Genomic DNA, 17,741 nt, shown 5'->3' with positions numbered 1-17,741 from the left:
CGCACCATGTCAATAACCAGCTCCTATATCCAAGGCCAGCACCCCTGGGCTTCTGCCCCCCTTGGGGCTATGGTGGAGGGGGGAGAGCTGCCTCTGTGTGCCCTCCTTGCATCAGGGGGCTCGGGCCGGGGGCTGCAGCTGGGTGAGGGGCTCGCTGAAAGCAGCAAGGGGCTGAGGGGCGGCTGCCCTGGGCAGGGGCATGCCCCCACCTCTGCCAAAGCTGCAGCTGGAAAAGGAGCCGAACCTTACAAACAGATTTCCCAAGCGGGCTCAGTCCGGGGAGCCCCCCCATTTTCAGCCTTTTCATTAAAAAATATTAATAATAATTATAATAAAAACCTACTTTCCACTTGTTCTCCCGTCTCGTGGGCGGGGCGGGGGCGGGCACCAGACCCACCTCTTGAGGAGAAGACCCCCCCATACCCCCAGCCCCTCGGGGGGTCGCCTCCTTCAGGACCCTATGGTGTGTGTGGGGTGGTCCCGGGGGTCCATCCCGGGGCTGGGGGGGGTGTGAGGGGGCCGGGGCCGCGCCGTCGGGGCGGGGGCCGGGGGCGGGCGCATGGGCGGGGTGTGGGATGTGAGGGGGGGGGGGGGGCGGCTGCGGGCGGCGATATAAGGGAGGGGCGCGGGACCCCCGCCCAGCCCGGACGGGGCGCGCAGCGGCGGAGCGGAGCCATGGGGGCGGCGGGGACGGGGTAGCGCTGCCGCCCCCCCCCGCCCCGGCCGTCCCGGGGATGCGGCGCCGGGAGCCGCGGCCGGGGGCCGGGCGGCGCCGCCGCCGCCACCAGCAGCACCAGCAGCACCACCAGTACCACCAGTACCACCAGCACCAGCAGCAGCAGCACCACCCAGGCTCGGGGGGCCGGCGAGCGGCCGCCCCCTCGGTGTGCGCCATGCGGGGCGGGGGCTGCTGCTGCCCGCTGCTGCTGGCGGCGCTGGGCTGGCTGCTGCCGGCGGGGGCGGCGGGCAGCGGGGAGTACTGCCACGGCTGGCTGGACGGCCAGGGCGGCTGGAGGGACGGCTTCCAGTGCCCCGAGCGCTTCGACGGAGGCGACGCCACCATCTGCTGCGGCAGCTGCGCCCTCCGCTACTGCTGCTCCAGCGCCGAGGCCAGGCTGGATCAAGGAGCCTGCGACAACGACCGCAGGCACGGAGCCGCCGAGCCCGGGCGGCCCGGCAAGGATGGCCCCGACGGGGCGGCAGGTGAGGAGGAGCCCCCCGAGGAGATGGGGGGGTCCCCGTGCCGGGGATCGGCGGCTCCGCGTGGTTTGGGGTCTGCCCCGAGTGGGAATAGGGGGGCGGGGGTGGTGCTGCGGAGGGTTGAGGTGGGAGAGGCAGCCGGGCTGTGCGCCCCCTCCGCGCTGCTGCGGCTGCAGGGACCCGGCCCCGCCGTGCCCCGGAGCAGGGGACGCCGCTCGCCAGCGGCCTGGGGCGCAGCGAGCTGCCGGGGGTGTGCGCATCGCTGCTTCATCGCTCCCTCCCCACTGTGCTCCCAATTAAACAGCGAAGAGAAAAAAAAAAAAAACACCAAACAGCCCGTACGTAGATTTAAAAAAAAAAAAAAAAGTGACATGACATTTCTGAGTGACTCGCGGCCGGTCCCCGCTCTAATTGTGTGCGCTCGCCGAGCTTGGGTGCCACCAGTTCAGACGGCTCCTTCATGAGATTGAGTTTCAAGGGTAAACTCGAGTCTTTCTAGTGCTGTTTCAAAAAAAAAAAAAAGCCTCGGTGGCTTTCCAGCACATTTGCTGCCATCCACACATGGTGAGCACGCTAGAAGTAGCCTGAAGTGATGTTATAATTAGGGCAGATTTACTCTCGGAAAACTTGTGCGCTGCAGTCTGCAGCAAGTGTATGCACCTGCCGAAGAGCCGCTGTCTCACGGGGTGCAGAAGGAGACACGATCCTTCGCGAGGCCTTTGTGTAGGGAGTGTTAAAATTACAGAAGAGAGGAGGGAAGAATGTGGCCTTTTGGCCCATAGCCCACTGCGTGTGTTCAGCTGTGCGAGGAGCTGCTCTGACTTCAGCGGGCCCGTTGCCCCCATCGCAGCTCTTGCACGATATCATTTCGTGTGGTGAGGGGTGGCCCCATGCCTTGGCACCGTGTCTGGTGCCCACCATTAGTGGTGGCTTCCTTAGAGTGGGTCGGGAGGAGCTGCACAGGGCTCTGCAGCCCTGTCTGTGTCCCCATGCTCATGGGTTTTGATGGCTGTGATGAAGCCCAGGCTCATCTGGAGCATTTGAAAGCACTGAAGGGAGATCCCATCCCCTCATCACTCCTGGATATGTCTGTAAAGATTTGTCACCGTGGCATAGGGAACACCTTCTTACTTGGGAGCAGGGGACTGTGTGCACCATCTGCCTGCTCCCACCCCTCGCCCCTGCTGCCCCCTTGTCCCCTCTAACAGCCTCGCGAGGAGGGATGCTGCCCCTCTGCAGGTAGCAAAGCCCAACCACCCTCTGGTTTCTCCCCAGCCCCAGGGCTGGAGCATGGAGCAGCCAAACAGTCATCCATGGGGCTGCCCTGAGGGGTGACAGCAGACAGAGAGGGCTGGCGATGTGGAGGGATGCGATGTGAGGTCTGACCATCCTGTGATCCCAAGCAGGAGTCCTGGTCCCAAAGCATTTTGCTATGGCACTGCTCAAACTGGGCACTCTCTTGATTAATTTTTCTAGTTGGAGACAAAGTCCGGTGAGATGCAGAGCAGCGGTCAGTATAGACCAGACCAACAAAAGTGGAAGTAAGCCTTCTTCCAGGGAGGTGTGAGCTGTGGGGTTTAGCTCCCTGATAGTAACGTCTAAGATGCTTTGGCAGCTCCAGCCCTTGGTTTTAGCTGCCCTGTGTAAGCGTGCAGCTGAACGCTGAGCTTTCATCGCCCAGTGCACAGAGCTGAGCTGGTTTTGGTGCTGGGAAAGGGGGCGGAGGGGACCTCCTGCAGCTTGCCCGTGCTCCCAGCACCCACCTTCTCCTTGCCGTTGCAGTGCCCATCTACGTGCCGTTCCTCATCGTGGGCTCCGTCTTCGTCGCCTTCATCATCCTGGGCTCGCTGGTGGCAGCGTGCTGCTGCCGGTGCCTGCGTCCCAAGCAGGAGCCCCAGCAGAGCCGTGCGCCCGGGGGCACCCGCCTGATGGAGACCATCCCTATGATCCCCAGCGCCAGCACCTCCCGCGGCTCCTCCTCCCGGCAGTCCAGCACCGCCGCCAGCTCCAGCTCCAGCGCCAACTCGGGGGCCAGAGCCCCCCCGACCAGGTCGCAGACCAACTGCTGCTTGCCCGAGGGGACCATGAACAACGTCTACGTCAACATGCCGACCAACTTCTCGGTGCTCAACTGCCAGCAGGCCACCCAGATCGTGCCGCACCAGGGGCAGTACCTGCACCCGCCCTACGTGGGCTACGCCGTCCAGCACGACTCGGTGCCGCTCGCCCCCGTGGCCCCCTTCCTGGACGGTTTGCAGGGTGGCTACAGGCAGATCCAGTCCCCGTTCCCGCACGCTGGCGGCGAGCAGAAGATGTACCCGGCCGTGACCGTGTAGCGCCGCCGTGTAGCTGCCTCCCCCTCCCAGCCCAACAGGTTTTTCATATCCCAGCCGAGCAGAGGAGAAATACTTCCTTGGAACGTAGCTCCCAGAACATCGCTTGTAAATAATTTTGAAAGGCTCATGCATGTCAGACAGTGTTTATAAACCATTTATTTTCATCGGGGTCCGTTGCCAGAAACTGTAGGATGATATCGCTGAATTAACATTTCCAGATACGCTTTCATTCCAGTGCATGATTTACAGTGGCGAAGGATTATGCTTAAAAAGCATATGCATTGCAGATCACTGTGCTTGCGAGATAAATGCCGGAGCCATTAAGTGCCCTTCAGGTATGACATGGTCAGAAATATTTGCCTAATAATTCGTAGAAAGAGTTCCGTTCCACTGTACGAGACCACAGTGCTTAAGAAACCTCTCTTCTCCTCTCCTCCAATTCCTTAGTGACATTTCCCATTGCTTTACAGACAATCACCACTGAACCTGAGCAGGGCCGTCACTCTCTGCTCAGTTCCTGGTACCAGCTCCCATGGTTTTTTGGGCCCCGAGTGAGCTGCCACGCGGTGCTCAGTCTTGCAGAGAACAACTTTTCCGTGAACCTGGTATTTATGTAGGAACTTGGAGCAGATGAATTACTCGGCTCTTAGTTCCAGCGCACTTGAAACACTTCTTGATTTGATTTTTTGCCTCAAGATCAGGAACTGGTAGTGGTTTGCACAAACTCTGTCTCTTGGCGGACTTCCTACTACGAACAGGGTGCGAGGTATTTGTTCCTCCAGCCACCAGCACAAATTTTCGACTCCGTGACCGCTGTCAGAGCTGAAGCGATGCTTACAGAGGAAGGTTGTGCTGCGACTTCCAACACACCTCGTTTGACCTCGCCTCCTATTAAACACTCAACCCGTGTGCTTGGGCTTGATGGGCCCAGGCCCTGCAGGCTCATGATAGAGCCCAACCATGGGACCATGTGGGCCAGCCCGCCCTGGTCCCACTGAACCAGCAGGGGCTTGCAGAGCTTGGAAATCCATCCTGGATTATTCTTGGGAGCAGAAAGGCCCAGCAATGTTTAAAAACCTGCATGGAGGATGAGGGAAAAGGCCCAAGCAATGCATGAAAGGCTGCACCTGCAGAGGGGGCATTGCAGCCAGCACCGTGCGTTTGTTGGGTAAATGCCTCCCGAGTTTGGCCAGGCAATAGCACACAGGAAATGATCAGACCGTGCTAATTGTAATGTATCACCCCAGGCATATTTAAACAAGCAAAACAGCCTTTAGGGCTGATTTTGTCTCTTAGAAAACCTGGTCTCTGCCTTTCAGTCCGTTTGTTCTTCAGACTAAATGCTGCAGCTGTGTGCTAAGGGCAAAGCCCAGACCGGGCAATTGCTGTAAGCAGACCAGAGCTGGCAAAAGGGTTCTTGTTTCCGATACTGTATCAGTACGTAGCAATAACTGTGACACTACTATTTTTTGTATGTCTCTTTTAAAACCGCGCGTTCGCGTGGAAGCGTTGCCAAATCCGACGGTTTACTTGTAAACACGCCACACACACACAGGCAGCCTACAGAAAGGGAGAAATGTTTTTGACCACTGAAATAGGAAAAATGAATAGGTAATTTATACCCGATCTGCTGTTATTGGCCGGGATCTCCCCATTCAGCGTGTGTGACCTTTACAAAAACACCGGCTCGCAGGCCCGGCCTTTGCCTCCTGCCGCGCCGGGAGCAGCGGCCTGCAGGCCCCGCAGTGACAGTGACGGGGACAGTGGTGGTGACAGTGCCAATACTGGTGCCAGCAGCTCGTCCAGGAGCTGGAGATACTCGTCCCTGGGTGCCGAGGCGGTGGGCTGTCTTGACGAGCCCACTGATGTGGTGTCCCTGCCAGCTCCGATCGCCATCGGCTCCGGCCGCTGCCCACCGCGCTCCTTGCGCGCCCCCCTGACAAGGACACCTGCTCCCACCCGTGACGTTCAGGTGAACCTTTGTACATTGTTTACTTGTTTTTAAAAATAAATAAATAAATAAATATGAATAAGTTAAATTTAAAGTCTGTAGAAATTAATTTACAGCCGAAGGAAAAGAAACCTGAGTTGTAATAAAAGGAAGTTTGTGAGATGTGCTGTTTTTGTTTTTTTTTTTTTTTATGTCATGTATAATAATGTAAAACCAATGTTAACATTTGATATAGCTTTTAAATCTCTGAAAGGGTGCTTGGTTTAAAGTGTTTCTTACAGATGAAGAAAAAAGCCCCCTTTGTTTCTTAATAAATACTTTATGGTGTGACTTTTTGTTTGCTTTGTTGCCGTCATTGTTTTGTTCAGTTAATGCCTCACTTGCCTCTGTCCACAAGAGCGTGTCCGACCAGCCCAGCAAAAGCAAAGTCTGGATTTTTGGATGGATTTTTAAAAAACAGCAGCACCAACACCCACCACCTGCGTGGCCGAAAGCTGTGCCCCAGTGGGCTCTGTCCCCCGAGGGTGATGGGGCCATGGAGGTGACAGAAGTACCTTGCCCTTGGCCATGACCAGGTGGCTCAGGTGCACCCCAAGCTGATGCTGTCCCTTTGGGGTTCAGGTCCTTGGTAGTGGCTTCTCCTGTGTGACAGGAGCCCTCAGCATTGCTGTTGAGAGACGCGACAGTGCCCAATGCTACTTACAGAGAGAGGAGAATGGACCAGCAGTGAATGCATGGTGTCTGTAACACCAATTTGTTCACAAATTTAGATTTTGATTTCACCTTCAGGAGAAGCTTGTCTCTTCTATAAGTACCTGTACCTGCCCCGCTTGCCTGCCTGTTTCACAGTGTCGCAGGATGGCTGAGGTTGGAAGCAGCCCCCGGAGGCCCCTGGTGCCCCCTGCCCAAGCAGGGACACCCAGAGCAGGCTGCCCAGGCCCACGTCCAGGCAGCTTTTGGAGCTCCCCAAGGAGGAGACCCCACAGCCTCTCTGGGCAGCCTGTGCCAGGGCTCCGTCACCCGCCCAGCACAGCAGTGCTGCCTGGTGCTCAGAGGGAGCCTCCTGGGTGCCCGGCTGTGCCCACGGCCTCCTGTCCTGGCACTGGGCACCACAGTTCCTGTGCCTGATGGAGCTGAATTAATGATCCAAGGGGCTCAGTTTGGGAACAGGGGCAGCAGGGGGATGCTATCCAAACTCATAATTCACAGCCATGTCCTTCTAAGTGGGGATTTTTTCCATACTAGCAAAAAAAATGAAGTCTCACAAGGAAAACACAGCCCCGCTGTGCCAGCGAGGTCCAGCCCAGGCTTGCCAGCCTCTGGGATGAGGCCATGCAGCATTCCCAGCACTCAGTTGTTGAGAGGTCCCTGGGGTGGGGAGAGGAGTGCAGCGACTCTGAGCATTTGTTACCTAGGAGAGCCTGTTGTTCCCTCTTACCTCTTTTTTTATTTTTCCTTCTTCTGATTTTATTACTTATTAAGAGGCTAAAACCTGGAGATAAGGGAAGGAAAAAAAAAAAAAAAGAAGAAGAAGCAGCAGCCACTCTTCTAAACCTGCTGCACAGCACAAAAATACTTTTTTAGCCGTAGAGGACTGCAAGAAGTGACGGAAGCTCTCTGCAGGCGTTTCACCCACCCTGCAGCGCCGGCTGAGCGCTCCCCGTGGGGCAGCTCGGTGCTCAGTGACTCCCTGCTCAGGAAACCCTCCCTGAAAGGCCGTGTGCATTTTTTGCTTGCTCAGTTTCAGCCCATTACTCAGTTTCATCTTCCCAGACTGCCCGAAACAATCCTTCTTTTTTTTTGTCCTGCTGTTTACACCTCTTAAATTTATGGTCTCACTTATTCAAAGTTTGAAGTGTACGGAATTCTTTTTCAGTGCTTGTTGTTGAATACATTGCTACCGGTTTCAGGCTCTTTCCGCTGAAGTGGTCAGGAATTCGCCATGCCACAGGCTGTAAGGGGTAATAGTGGTGGGGAGCAAAATCCGTGAGTGCTGGACTGTCACCAACAGCCCACCAAGAGCACATGGTGCTCATCCAGGGAAGGCCAAAATCGTGTTTGTTCTCCCAGCTGTCCTCTCACTTGGGAAACCACCCCAGTGTCACTCTGGAGAGGGAGCTGCTGGTCACTGGGGCTGTGGAAGTTGCACCCTGGGCTTGCCTCCTCTGGTGGGAGGGTGGTGGGTGAGGTGACCCCCAACGCAGATGTGCACAACCTCACTGTGATCATTAATGCTCCTAAATCCCCCCCAAAGCCTCTTCCACCCCCTCAGGCCTCTGCTCTGCAGGTGCTGGTGCAGCACTGAGGGATGGCAGCAGGCCCCATGGCACCCAGAGCCACTGAGCTTTGTGGTCACAAGGGAGCAGCTCATGGGTTACAAAGGACCAGCACCAGACCAAACACCACCAACACAAGCTCAACACACCATGGAGAACCACTTTGAGGTGGCTTCCTTATGATCTGGGCATTATCAGAAGACGACAACCATCCCTCCCATACTAGCACCACCTCTGAGCGCCCGTACAGCTGCCACCAGGCATTTTCACTTCAATACGTGGAGCTTGCTGCCATCAGCAGTGTGCTTAAATTTGGAACACGATGCCCATGGGAGAGCAAGACAGATTTCAAGCCCCAGATCAGCACGTTAACCTCAGCACCTTCCTTCCAAAACATCTCTTTTGCTGCTCACTTTTGGTCTTGCTGGAGCTCCTCTTTCCCCTCCAGATTTTCTGTTCTCCCGTTCTTTTCCTCCCGCTGCAGTTATTGCTACATATTATTCCCCACGTGTATTCCCTTGTATTTTTCCAAGCTGAATCTCATTTTATTGTTTCCTGCTCATATTTCTTGCTTCTCTGTAGGTCCCTTTGTATTATTTCTCTGTCCTCAGCGGGGCTTGCAACATTTTCCTGCCCAGGATCACGTGCAAATTGACTGAACGACTCACCTCAGCCCCTGCCAGCTGTTCTCCCTTTCTTTGTGCAAGCCGAAATGCCAGCTAACCCAGGTCAGTGCTGCTGCACCACCTGCCCACACCTTGGCAAGAGGAGCTGGGAGCAATGGGGTGATGCCCACCACGGCTGGACCACATGGCACCAAATATCAGCATGGGCTTCACCCATGGAAAGAGTTCCCAACGAGTACCTGCAGCTCACCACGGATGTGTTTTCCTTTTCCTGTTTGAGTCTTCAGTAGTACATGAGGAAAACCATAAGAAAACTTACATTGAACTTTGAAGACAAGAATCTTGCCTGATACTGCAGGCTCTTTTCACTCAGTAGGCTTATACTAGCAGAAGTATAATTCAAGCAGCCAAGAAAGAGTGGAAATAGCTTCCTTTCTCCTTTCTCCTGAACATGATAATCCTTCACTTTCAGATAAGCAAACCCTTATTTGCTGTTATCAGCCCTTCAGAAAACCTCTGGCAAAATCGAGGCAAACAATGATACAGTGAGCTGAAAAATGTGGATTAATTAAAAAAAAAAAAAAGAATTAGTTGCTTTCCATCAAGCCTTCCTCATGTTTAATGCCAAAGCACATCAGGGCACAGCCCAAACTAGTTTGTCTGTAGGTTAACTTGAAGACTAGAAAAAAGCAGGAAGGCACCACTTTGGATTTAATCCATTAAGCCAGGGCAAGGTAACATCAAGTCAGAGCTGTAATAACAGAACAATAAAATGAAACAACTCATCTCCCTCCTAAGACATTGGGTAACTTCAGCCCCTCACGAGGGCAGGCTGGCAAAGCGTTCAATACTGCCGAGCCCAGAGCCACCTTTAGGAAGGCCTGAACCTTGACAGAGATCGATGGAGCTGTGTGCGGCCTCACCAGGGATGAGCCTGACCCCGCACAGGATGTCCCTCCTCTGAGATGAGGATACCGTCGTGTTGTGCAGTCTCTGCTATGATTTATTACCCTAAAGGTAAATATTGGCTCAGGCAGCTGTTAGTTCCCTCGGTATTTGTTTCTGAGAGCGAGAGGGAATCCTCCTGCCTTCACACACCAGACATTTTGCATGTTATTGTGAACGTCCCATTGTGGGGAAAAAAGTGATTCTCAGTTCACAACAGCACAAACCAAAAGCAGGGGCTGCAGACCCGGTGTACCACCAGAATCAGGCTCTTGGTTTAGGAGGTGCACTGCCACCCTCAGTACTTACAGGGAAATATGAACGGTTGCTATCAAACAGGGCTTAATTTAGGTAATGTATACAATACAGCTGTGTTGTTCAAGCTCAGATACAAGGCTCCACATTCAAATGAACTGACCATAAAAAAGCAGTATTTTATTTTATTTTTTTTTGCTGGCAATGTGCAAAAAGCCAGGAGGGAGCTGGACCAGCACTGTTATAAGTTCAGTGCATTACCCAACCCAACCCAACCCAACCCAGCCCAGCCCAACGCAACCCAACCCAATCCAACCCAACCCAACATTCCCTTTCTTCCAGTCTTCTTTTTCCTCAGGGACTGTGTTCTGCTTACCAGGAGGCACCCCCAGCTCTGTGGCATCTGTCAGGACCAACACACCAGTTTTATTGTCTGTGACAATGGCACCGGGTGTTTGTCATCAGGCTGGGCCATCAAACACAAGACGTGACTGCTGAGGCTCCCACGCACTTCACTGCAGGCTTTAGGTCTCCTGAAAGCTTTCAGCTTTATGCCTTTGTCACGGAGGGACCCTGCCACCACAGCAGGGCCTCGCCAGCACAGCTCACCTCCCCCCCCTGCTCTGCCCTACAGCCCCCCTCTGCACCAGCACGAAGAAACCGCACTGGCTTTCGGCAATGTTTCCAAGCTTCATTTCTCTGAGGACCCATATTTCTGCTGAGGAGGAAGCAGCAGGAAGCCCATGGCTCTTCCCAAGCTTCTCAGGACCTGCTGCTGGGAGAGCTGTGGCTCAGGGCCGCTGAGGGAAGGGCAGAGCCTGGCGGCCGGGCGGTGCCGGAGCAGCGTTCGCACAAAGGGATCGTGTTTCTGAAATCTTCTTGCTTAACATTCCTCGAACCGGCCCTTTCTCAGTTACACTTTCATTTTTTAATGCTCCCATTTCAGACTCGAGCATTAATCTGAGGGTTTAGAGTCTTTGATTCTGTTTCGGCCCGGTATGAGGCACCGAGGACCGCCGGCAGCGGCCTCAGCAGCTGCTCCCGCACGGCTCCGGCCGCGGGACGTGAGCGCCAGGCGCCTTCACAGCCTCGCCTGTCAGACCATTAGAGGCAGAGTCTCAGAGGTGATTATTCAACTAATATATCTAATAAGGGGTTTAAGAAGCCATTCATTACATTTAACAATTCGGAGAATTATTTCACATTTAGCGCACTGTAGGAAGAGGCGACAGCGCGGGGAGCCCTCAGCAGAGCATCACGTTCTTCCCACAGCCGACTGAATGAAGCTTGCTCAAGTTTACCATCAATTTTACTTTGGCGTAATTGATTGCCCAGATGTGTGAGCAGCCCTGCACTCAGCGAGGCTCCCGCTGCTGCAGGCTCACAGGCTGGAGCGCTGCTGCAGGGGGATACACGAGGACTTGGTCACGGGCTTTTCATCTCTCTGCAAAGGGAAAGCAGGTACCAGGCCTGGCTTCGGGGGCAAGAGCGTTTTGAAGTGTGCTCAAGCAGTGACTTGTAAAGGGAAGAGGGGAAGTTTGGCTTACAACCCCTCTTTGTTTCCCAATTTAAAAAAAAATAAATAAAAAATCCAGAAGTAATTTGTTGTTTTAAACGAGTCTCTCCAGGCTCTTTAAAATGGTTCTGTCGGCAGTGTGACAATCCATAAGGAAAAAAACATTCATCGAGTTACAGCACCCCAAAGAGGGAAAGTTTTAGCCAGACTGCATATAAATATTCATTTTGTTCCTGGTAAAACCTATTTTAACACCAATACCTGATAATATCTGGACAAAAAAGATCTCTTTGTTACAGCTCATGCTCTTTTACTTTCTGCGGGGATGTTACATCGCATTCCCTGAGGTCACCAGGGACCTGGAGAGGCTGATCTTTAGTGCAGGGCCATAACTTGGGCATCCCTCCTGGCTTGGTGCATGGGGTGGATTTTGCTCAGGAAGGAGGCTGCGGTGCCGCGGGCTGGCTCTGCCCTGGGGTCTCAGAGCCCGGCTGCTGAGGCTCTCCCAGGCTCAGCACGGGGGGCGAGGTGCTCACAGCTCGCTGTGCAAACATATTTGTTCAGCGGCAGGAACATGTTGTGTCGGAGAGGATCACAGCGCGTCCCCCGGAGCCGATGGGCACAGAGCTCCCAGGGACAGGAGAGCCTTTGTGCGGTGCTGCACGCTCTCGGTCTTGCTCGAGGCAAGCGAGGGGCACTGCTCTGAGAGAGGCAACGCGAGCGAGCTTGGCAGCATCGGCCCGGCACCACCAGCAGAGCTGGATGTGGAATTCTTGATCAGGCAGGAACAGGAAAAAATCCTCCCCCTGCTCTCGGGATGCTGTGCAGGACACCTCTCGTGTTGCTGCACCATCCCTCGGTGTGATGCACAATCAGACCATTCCCTCCCAAACCACAGGTGTGTGCCCACTGAATGCAAAAACCTTCTTGTGAATTCAGCTGGGAGGAAAGGAGAGCCTAGCACTTTGTTTTTCCCTGCTGTGCCTGTGTCACTTAGACAAGGTAAAAGATCTCCAAGGCTCATTTTAGCGAAGCTTTGGTGATGTTGCATGCATCTGCTGTAGGAGAGACGTCTGCCCACTAAGTTTACAGGAAAAGATGGGTTTCCCCTGTGAGACACTATTAAAACATCAGGCACATGCTGTGAGCCCGCCAGTGCCATTCTTCCTCGGACACCAGTCTTGTGTTTGGGGCCTGACTCCAGCCCCATGGCAAGGAACCCGAGTCTTGTCCTTGGCACAACAGAAGCATCCCCTTAAAAACACACCCAGAAGGTAATGAAAAAAGAAATTAAAAAAAATAAACCCCACACCAGCTTTGCAGGCAAAATCTCAAGTGCATTTATCACTGAACCCACTGCAAAACTTGGGGGGGGGGGGGATAAAACAAACAACCCTTGCTCCGCTGAGTTGCTTTAATAAAAGGTTTATTGGAAATATTTCTGTGCAGACATACGACAGTCAACACTGCTGTTCAAAGCTACAAATTTGCTAAGTTTTCTGAGCCCTCTAAAAAATACGAGTAAATGACCTTCATTTGTATTCAGTCCGGGAGGGAAACAAACTCCGCTGTAACGCGCCGCAGCACGGAAACTACCGGAGGACGTTAATAGGACGTGAAAATGGTAACACTTCTGCAGGAAAAAACCCACACACCACGGCTCTCGCTGCTCTGCTGGGAGCCAATTAAACATTCCCCCACAGCACTGCTCCGCTCTGCATACCCAGATTAAAACCTCCCCATCTGTAACAATATTTAAGCAATCCGAGCACAGATATGACAGGCGAGCGGGCACAGGGCCTGGCGCGCTGATGAAACGAGATGCCGCCGAAGAGCCCGCCACTCAAAACAGCCAAATATTTGACCTCCCGGAAACACGGGCCACGTTTTGGGGGCAGGAGGAGGGGTTTTTGTGTCGAACGGCTCCTCCAGGACACACAGGCACACGTGGTCCCCAGAGGGCTCGGCTGCCCACAGCATCTGGAGCCCTGTTTGTAAGAGCCGAGAACCAACGTGGGGCAACTTTCCAGCCCCAAGAGGACAGCGAACACTTGCACGCGCCTCCCGAATGAAAACATCAGCCAGGACGGAAAGTCGGGCAGACACGCCGCCTGCTACACTCCACGTTTTCGAAGAAACCCTGCAGATGCTTTGAAGCAGATTAATTTATGCTGAGACAACATCTGGAACATCTTCTCAGGAAGCCACCCAGCAAGGTGGTGGGAATGTGAAATAATCACGGCTTTCTGTTCATGTTGGCTTCGTCTCCCCTGGCTCCACCACACCGTAATTACAAGGGTGCTGACCTCACGGCTACGCGCAGTGACAGCCTGGCAAGAAATTTGGCTTTTCGTCATCGTTAGGTTTCTGCATGACTGCCCAGAGCTGGGGGCTCGCCCGCACAGAGTGTGCCCTTTACCCAGTTTGGTTTCCCTTCAGTATTTATGGAGATGCTGAGGGATGAGCCCAGCAGAGTTCAACTTGTCTCACCACCAGACACAAAGGAAGGGTTTGGAGAGGCAGCAGCTATTTTACCTTTTGTCCATACTGCAAACGAGTAGGCCCTGCATTGATACGAAGCTCTTGGCCTTCAGACCCCGTCACAGCGGGACCTGGGTTCCCAGACCAACAGCCCCAGCTGAGGCCTGCTTGAGGCCTCAGTGACCTGCTGAGCCTTCACCCCTTAAACACCCCCACGCTCCCCACAGTGACAACTACAAATCATGGCTGGGGACAACGCTTGGATTTGAATCCAAAGCTCTCTGTTTTTGATAAGTGTTTTGGCTGTGCCCGTAAGAGCTGCCCTCAGGACAGCCCCGAGCTGTGCCCAGGGCAGGGAGCAGGGGCTGGGGCCTGGAGGAGGCGCTGGGCTGCAGCACAGGCAGGGGTGAGTCCAAGGCTCTGTCCTGGAAGGTCAGAAAAGCTTTTGGGCACCCTGTGTGGAGACTGCACAACATGCATGGTCAGTGCCATGTCTCAGAAGCAAACTGCCAGGTGGATGCATCAGGCACGGCATGGGCACAGCCAAATTCCCCTCCAAGACACTGTAGCTGGAAATACCCATCATGATATTTCACATCATCTCTGAGTATCGTGAGGCTCAGCAAGAGACACGGAGCTCACCCTGCAAACCGACTGGAGTTTAAGGTATTGATAGTGTGCAATGATCCAAAACCGGGGTAAAACACCCTCAGTGCCTTAAAACGAGGTAAAAACCTGACACATCCAAAGTGCCTCTTGGAGGTGAACGCCTGCTCAAGGGCTGCTCCGCTTCAGACCTGAGCTGCGAGGTGCAGCAGCAGAGGCACAGCTGCTGTTGTATTTAACGCTGCCACGGAGTCATCATTTATAAAACCACAGCAGAATGGGAATCGGGCATCGCGGCACCGCTGGCTGCAGGTGATGCAAAACCACAGATGAGGTGCATTAGCCGAAATGGACACAAGAAGCCCGCAGGAGGGGACCAGGTGCCTCTCCCAAAGCCCTGGGGTTGCCCACAGAGGGCCAAGTTTCTCTGACCACGTAGCAGTCGCCAAGTTTCACTCCTTCTGGTCCATCTGAGCTTTCTCCTCTTTATTTATGAGCGTATTTATGATCATCTCCCAGCACACACTTGAGTACACGCTGCAAAAACAGCATGCTCTGAGTAACAGGAGCCTTCCTGCAGCGCCTGCTGCTCGCTGCTGGCCTGCACACCTCTGGCAGGCAGCAGAAGCGCGTGGTCCAGCAAAGTGCAGCTTAGTGAGGCTCGGCTGGTATCTTAATTTACAGCCCCTACAGCTCATGCTAACGCCGCACACAATTCTAGGTGCATTAGCAGCTTGCTTTGACTCAGATCCTGTTATTGGTTATTTGCCATTTCTCCCTGACGAGCTGTTATTGAACTCCAGCTCCCCGCAGCAGGACCCGAAGCCCTGTCGAGGAACAACAAAGGCCAACAGGTTCCTCAGCAGGGCTCGGCTCCGCCTGCTCAGCACCTCCAACTTGGTACTGGGCGGCTGCCGAAGGAAGAGCAGGAAAATAATGGGTATGGTGCTACAAAACCAAGCAACCAGGCCCAGGTTTCATTTGGAGAATCACCACTTCTTCCTGAATACTGAAAGGAAAACAAAGCAGCAAACCCATAAAAACCTCACCACTGCGGTCAGTGCAGGGAGCTGCCAAAGAAACTTGCTCCTAATCAGCCCCAGGGAGTTAAATCCGGACAGGCAGGCAGAAAGCTCCCACTCCTGCTGCTCCCAGACCCTGTCTAGTTGATAATGCTTCCTAAAGTGCTTTCAGAGGTCGCTGTTACATGAAGTTGTGTTAATGACCAAGGCTTTCTGTTGGTGCAGCACAGCTGCCCTTCTCCTCTTGCTGCCACGACACCAGGACACCAGGACACACCTCAGCACTGCTCACAAGGGCCAGCCACTCCAACAGGCAGGCCGTGGCAAATTACGATGGATTAATTCCCAGTAATGACTCCACCGAACAAGAAGAATGTCAGGTCCTGACCCGGGTGGGCTCCACGGGATGCAGTCAGACAGGGATCCAGGCCGTCCAGCGGGGACACAGCCTGCCCCCAGCCCCATGCCCACGTTGCAGAGCCGTGAGACGAACCCCACGTGCGATTTCCATCGAGCTGACACCCAGTGCACAGAGCTCGGCCTCAGCCAGCATTCAGCCGAGGGAGGGGTTGTGTTTGGGACACTCGCTGACCTCAATTTACAGAGAGGTCAAAACGATGCAGCCCGTGGCCTGCACCAATAAAATAAATCAGGCCAGGTGACAGCCGCTCCTCCCCAGCACCTCTCATTATGCTCTGTAAAACTTTTGTGGCACTAAGTTAAGCACAGAAGAGACTCCAGGCTCCTTTCTGTTCCCCGCTCAATACATTTATTTGCCCTTCTTCATTATTCAGAGGTTTTAAAAGTGTTTTTTTTTTTTTTTCTTTTTTTCCTCCAGTATCCTCATGAAAAGCCTCCAAATTGTTTACATGCCAATGTTTAGTGTGTGGCTTAGAGCACAAAGACTGAGCTGATCGCACTTTGTCTCAGTGGGAAGTTAATTTTACTTGTGGTGTTACAAAAGGAAGAAGCAGTTAGCAGTTTCGAGGACACCATGCATGTCCTAAATAGATTTTGTTCCCGAATAAAAGAGGCTGTTTAAGAGGTTAGATCAGGATTAAGATTTAAAAGCTGCTGGGATCAGGTTTAGCCTCCCCGTATTTATTCTCTCCCCAAGTATCCCTGCCTTTAAACAAAAGTCACCTCCCAGAAAATTACACACACACACACACACACACACACACACGGCCCCTTGACATTCACGCCTATGGCAAAATTATTTGTGATTTTCCTTTATTGCACAATTGTCTCAGCAGCAGCACAGAAAGACGGTGATGACTTTTCCCTCCGTGCCATCAGCCTCACCCAAGAGCCGTCCTGCCTGCCTGGAGATTTCTTTTTCACGTGGACGGGGACCCTGGGTGGCTCTGGGGACTGAACTGCCACACGTGAGTGCTGGCATTTACCTACAGCCCTTCAGGGGGATGAAGCCAGTGGGCCAGGCTGGTTTGGGTTTGTTTTTGGTTTTCCCTCTCTCCTTGCTAAGCATAAATACTCACATTCAAATTGATTTCGGATATATTTAAATCAACAAAAGTTCTGGGTGATGGGCAATAGGGCAAAACACAGCGCCAACTTTTTAAACGCACAGATGTAGTCCATACATTAACCATGAAACCTGGCTACAACACAGCACTATTTACTTTATGCTATTCAGAAACGTGGCTTGGCAACTAAAATTAATAGAACTTGTCTGGAGGACAGTGTAAGCTTTCTAAGGGCTCTTTCAGCCTTAACTTATGCCCCTGTTTTCTCTTTTTTTTTTCCATAATTCCAATATATGCAGCAGCACGCTTGCCCCGCTCCCAGCGAGTGGGTGAAGCCAGCATTCCTTCCAGGGCTCCGAAGTGGAAGCATCAGAAGCTTGTCGATGGATCTGATCTGGAAAAGAGACTGCTCGGGCAGAACAAACAAACAGCACGTCTCCTCCTCACAATGACCAGCTCTGTGTGTGCAGGCACGTGTGTGTGTGTGTGAACCTCTCCTGACTTCCCCCTGCCAGCCCGTCATACCCGGTCCAAGAGGATTGCCTCTTTTGGGATGCACGTGTGCTCTTCTTCCAAACAATGTGAAAAGCTTCTACCTCTCTGTTCTGGTTTGTCCCATTGTTACAATGGGAATGGGATAACAAGAAGGAAATCCCAGGCTAAATCCAAATACAACCTGCAGAGTTACCTACTGGAGCTCATGTTGTGCAGAATGCTGTACGCTCAATGCAGCTGCGCTGGCGAGCCCTCCAACCTGCACCTCCTGGCTTTGGGGGTAAGCTATTAATCGGTTTTCAGAAAGCTAAGATAGAGCCCTAATAAGTCTTGTAAGAGGGCGGGAAGGATTCTGTGTAATTCGTTGCTATTGTCTTATTCTGTCATGAGAAGGCAAATAAGCACTTTTAGCTACAGATTGTGTTTCCATTGCAATAAATAAAATTTGCGCCAAATTGTCTGTTAAAATTTTAAATGAAAAATCTCGTAATCAGTGAACGTTACAGGGAATAATGCCTGCATGCAGCCATGTGCTCCTGGTCTGG

The 17,741-nt window shown here is 53.3% G+C and overlaps 1 protein-coding gene across 1 annotated transcript; it reads left to right on the top strand.

The window, feature by feature from the left end:
* Positions 1 to 616: 616 nt before the first annotated feature.
* Positions 617 to 5,817, top strand: SHISA2 (shisa family member 2). Its single transcript, XM_027469442.3, has 2 exons — positions 617 to 1,203; positions 2,983 to 5,817. The coding sequence occupies exons 1-2, from the start codon at positions 735 to 737 to the stop codon at positions 3,534 to 3,536; spliced, it is 1,023 nt and encodes a 340-aa protein (XP_027325243.2). The 5' UTR covers positions 617 to 734; the 3' UTR covers positions 3,537 to 5,817.
* Positions 5,818 to 17,741: the final 11,924 nt, after the last annotated feature.

Source organism: Anas platyrhynchos, chromosome 1 (genome assembly GCF_047663525.1).
Source record: "Anas platyrhynchos isolate ZD024472 breed Pekin duck chromosome 1, IASCAAS_PekinDuck_T2T, whole genome shotgun sequence".
In the NCBI taxonomy this organism is placed as follows: domain Eukaryota; kingdom Metazoa; phylum Chordata; class Aves; order Anseriformes; family Anatidae; genus Anas; species Anas platyrhynchos.
This window is presented reverse-complemented; position numbering and strand designations above follow the sequence as displayed.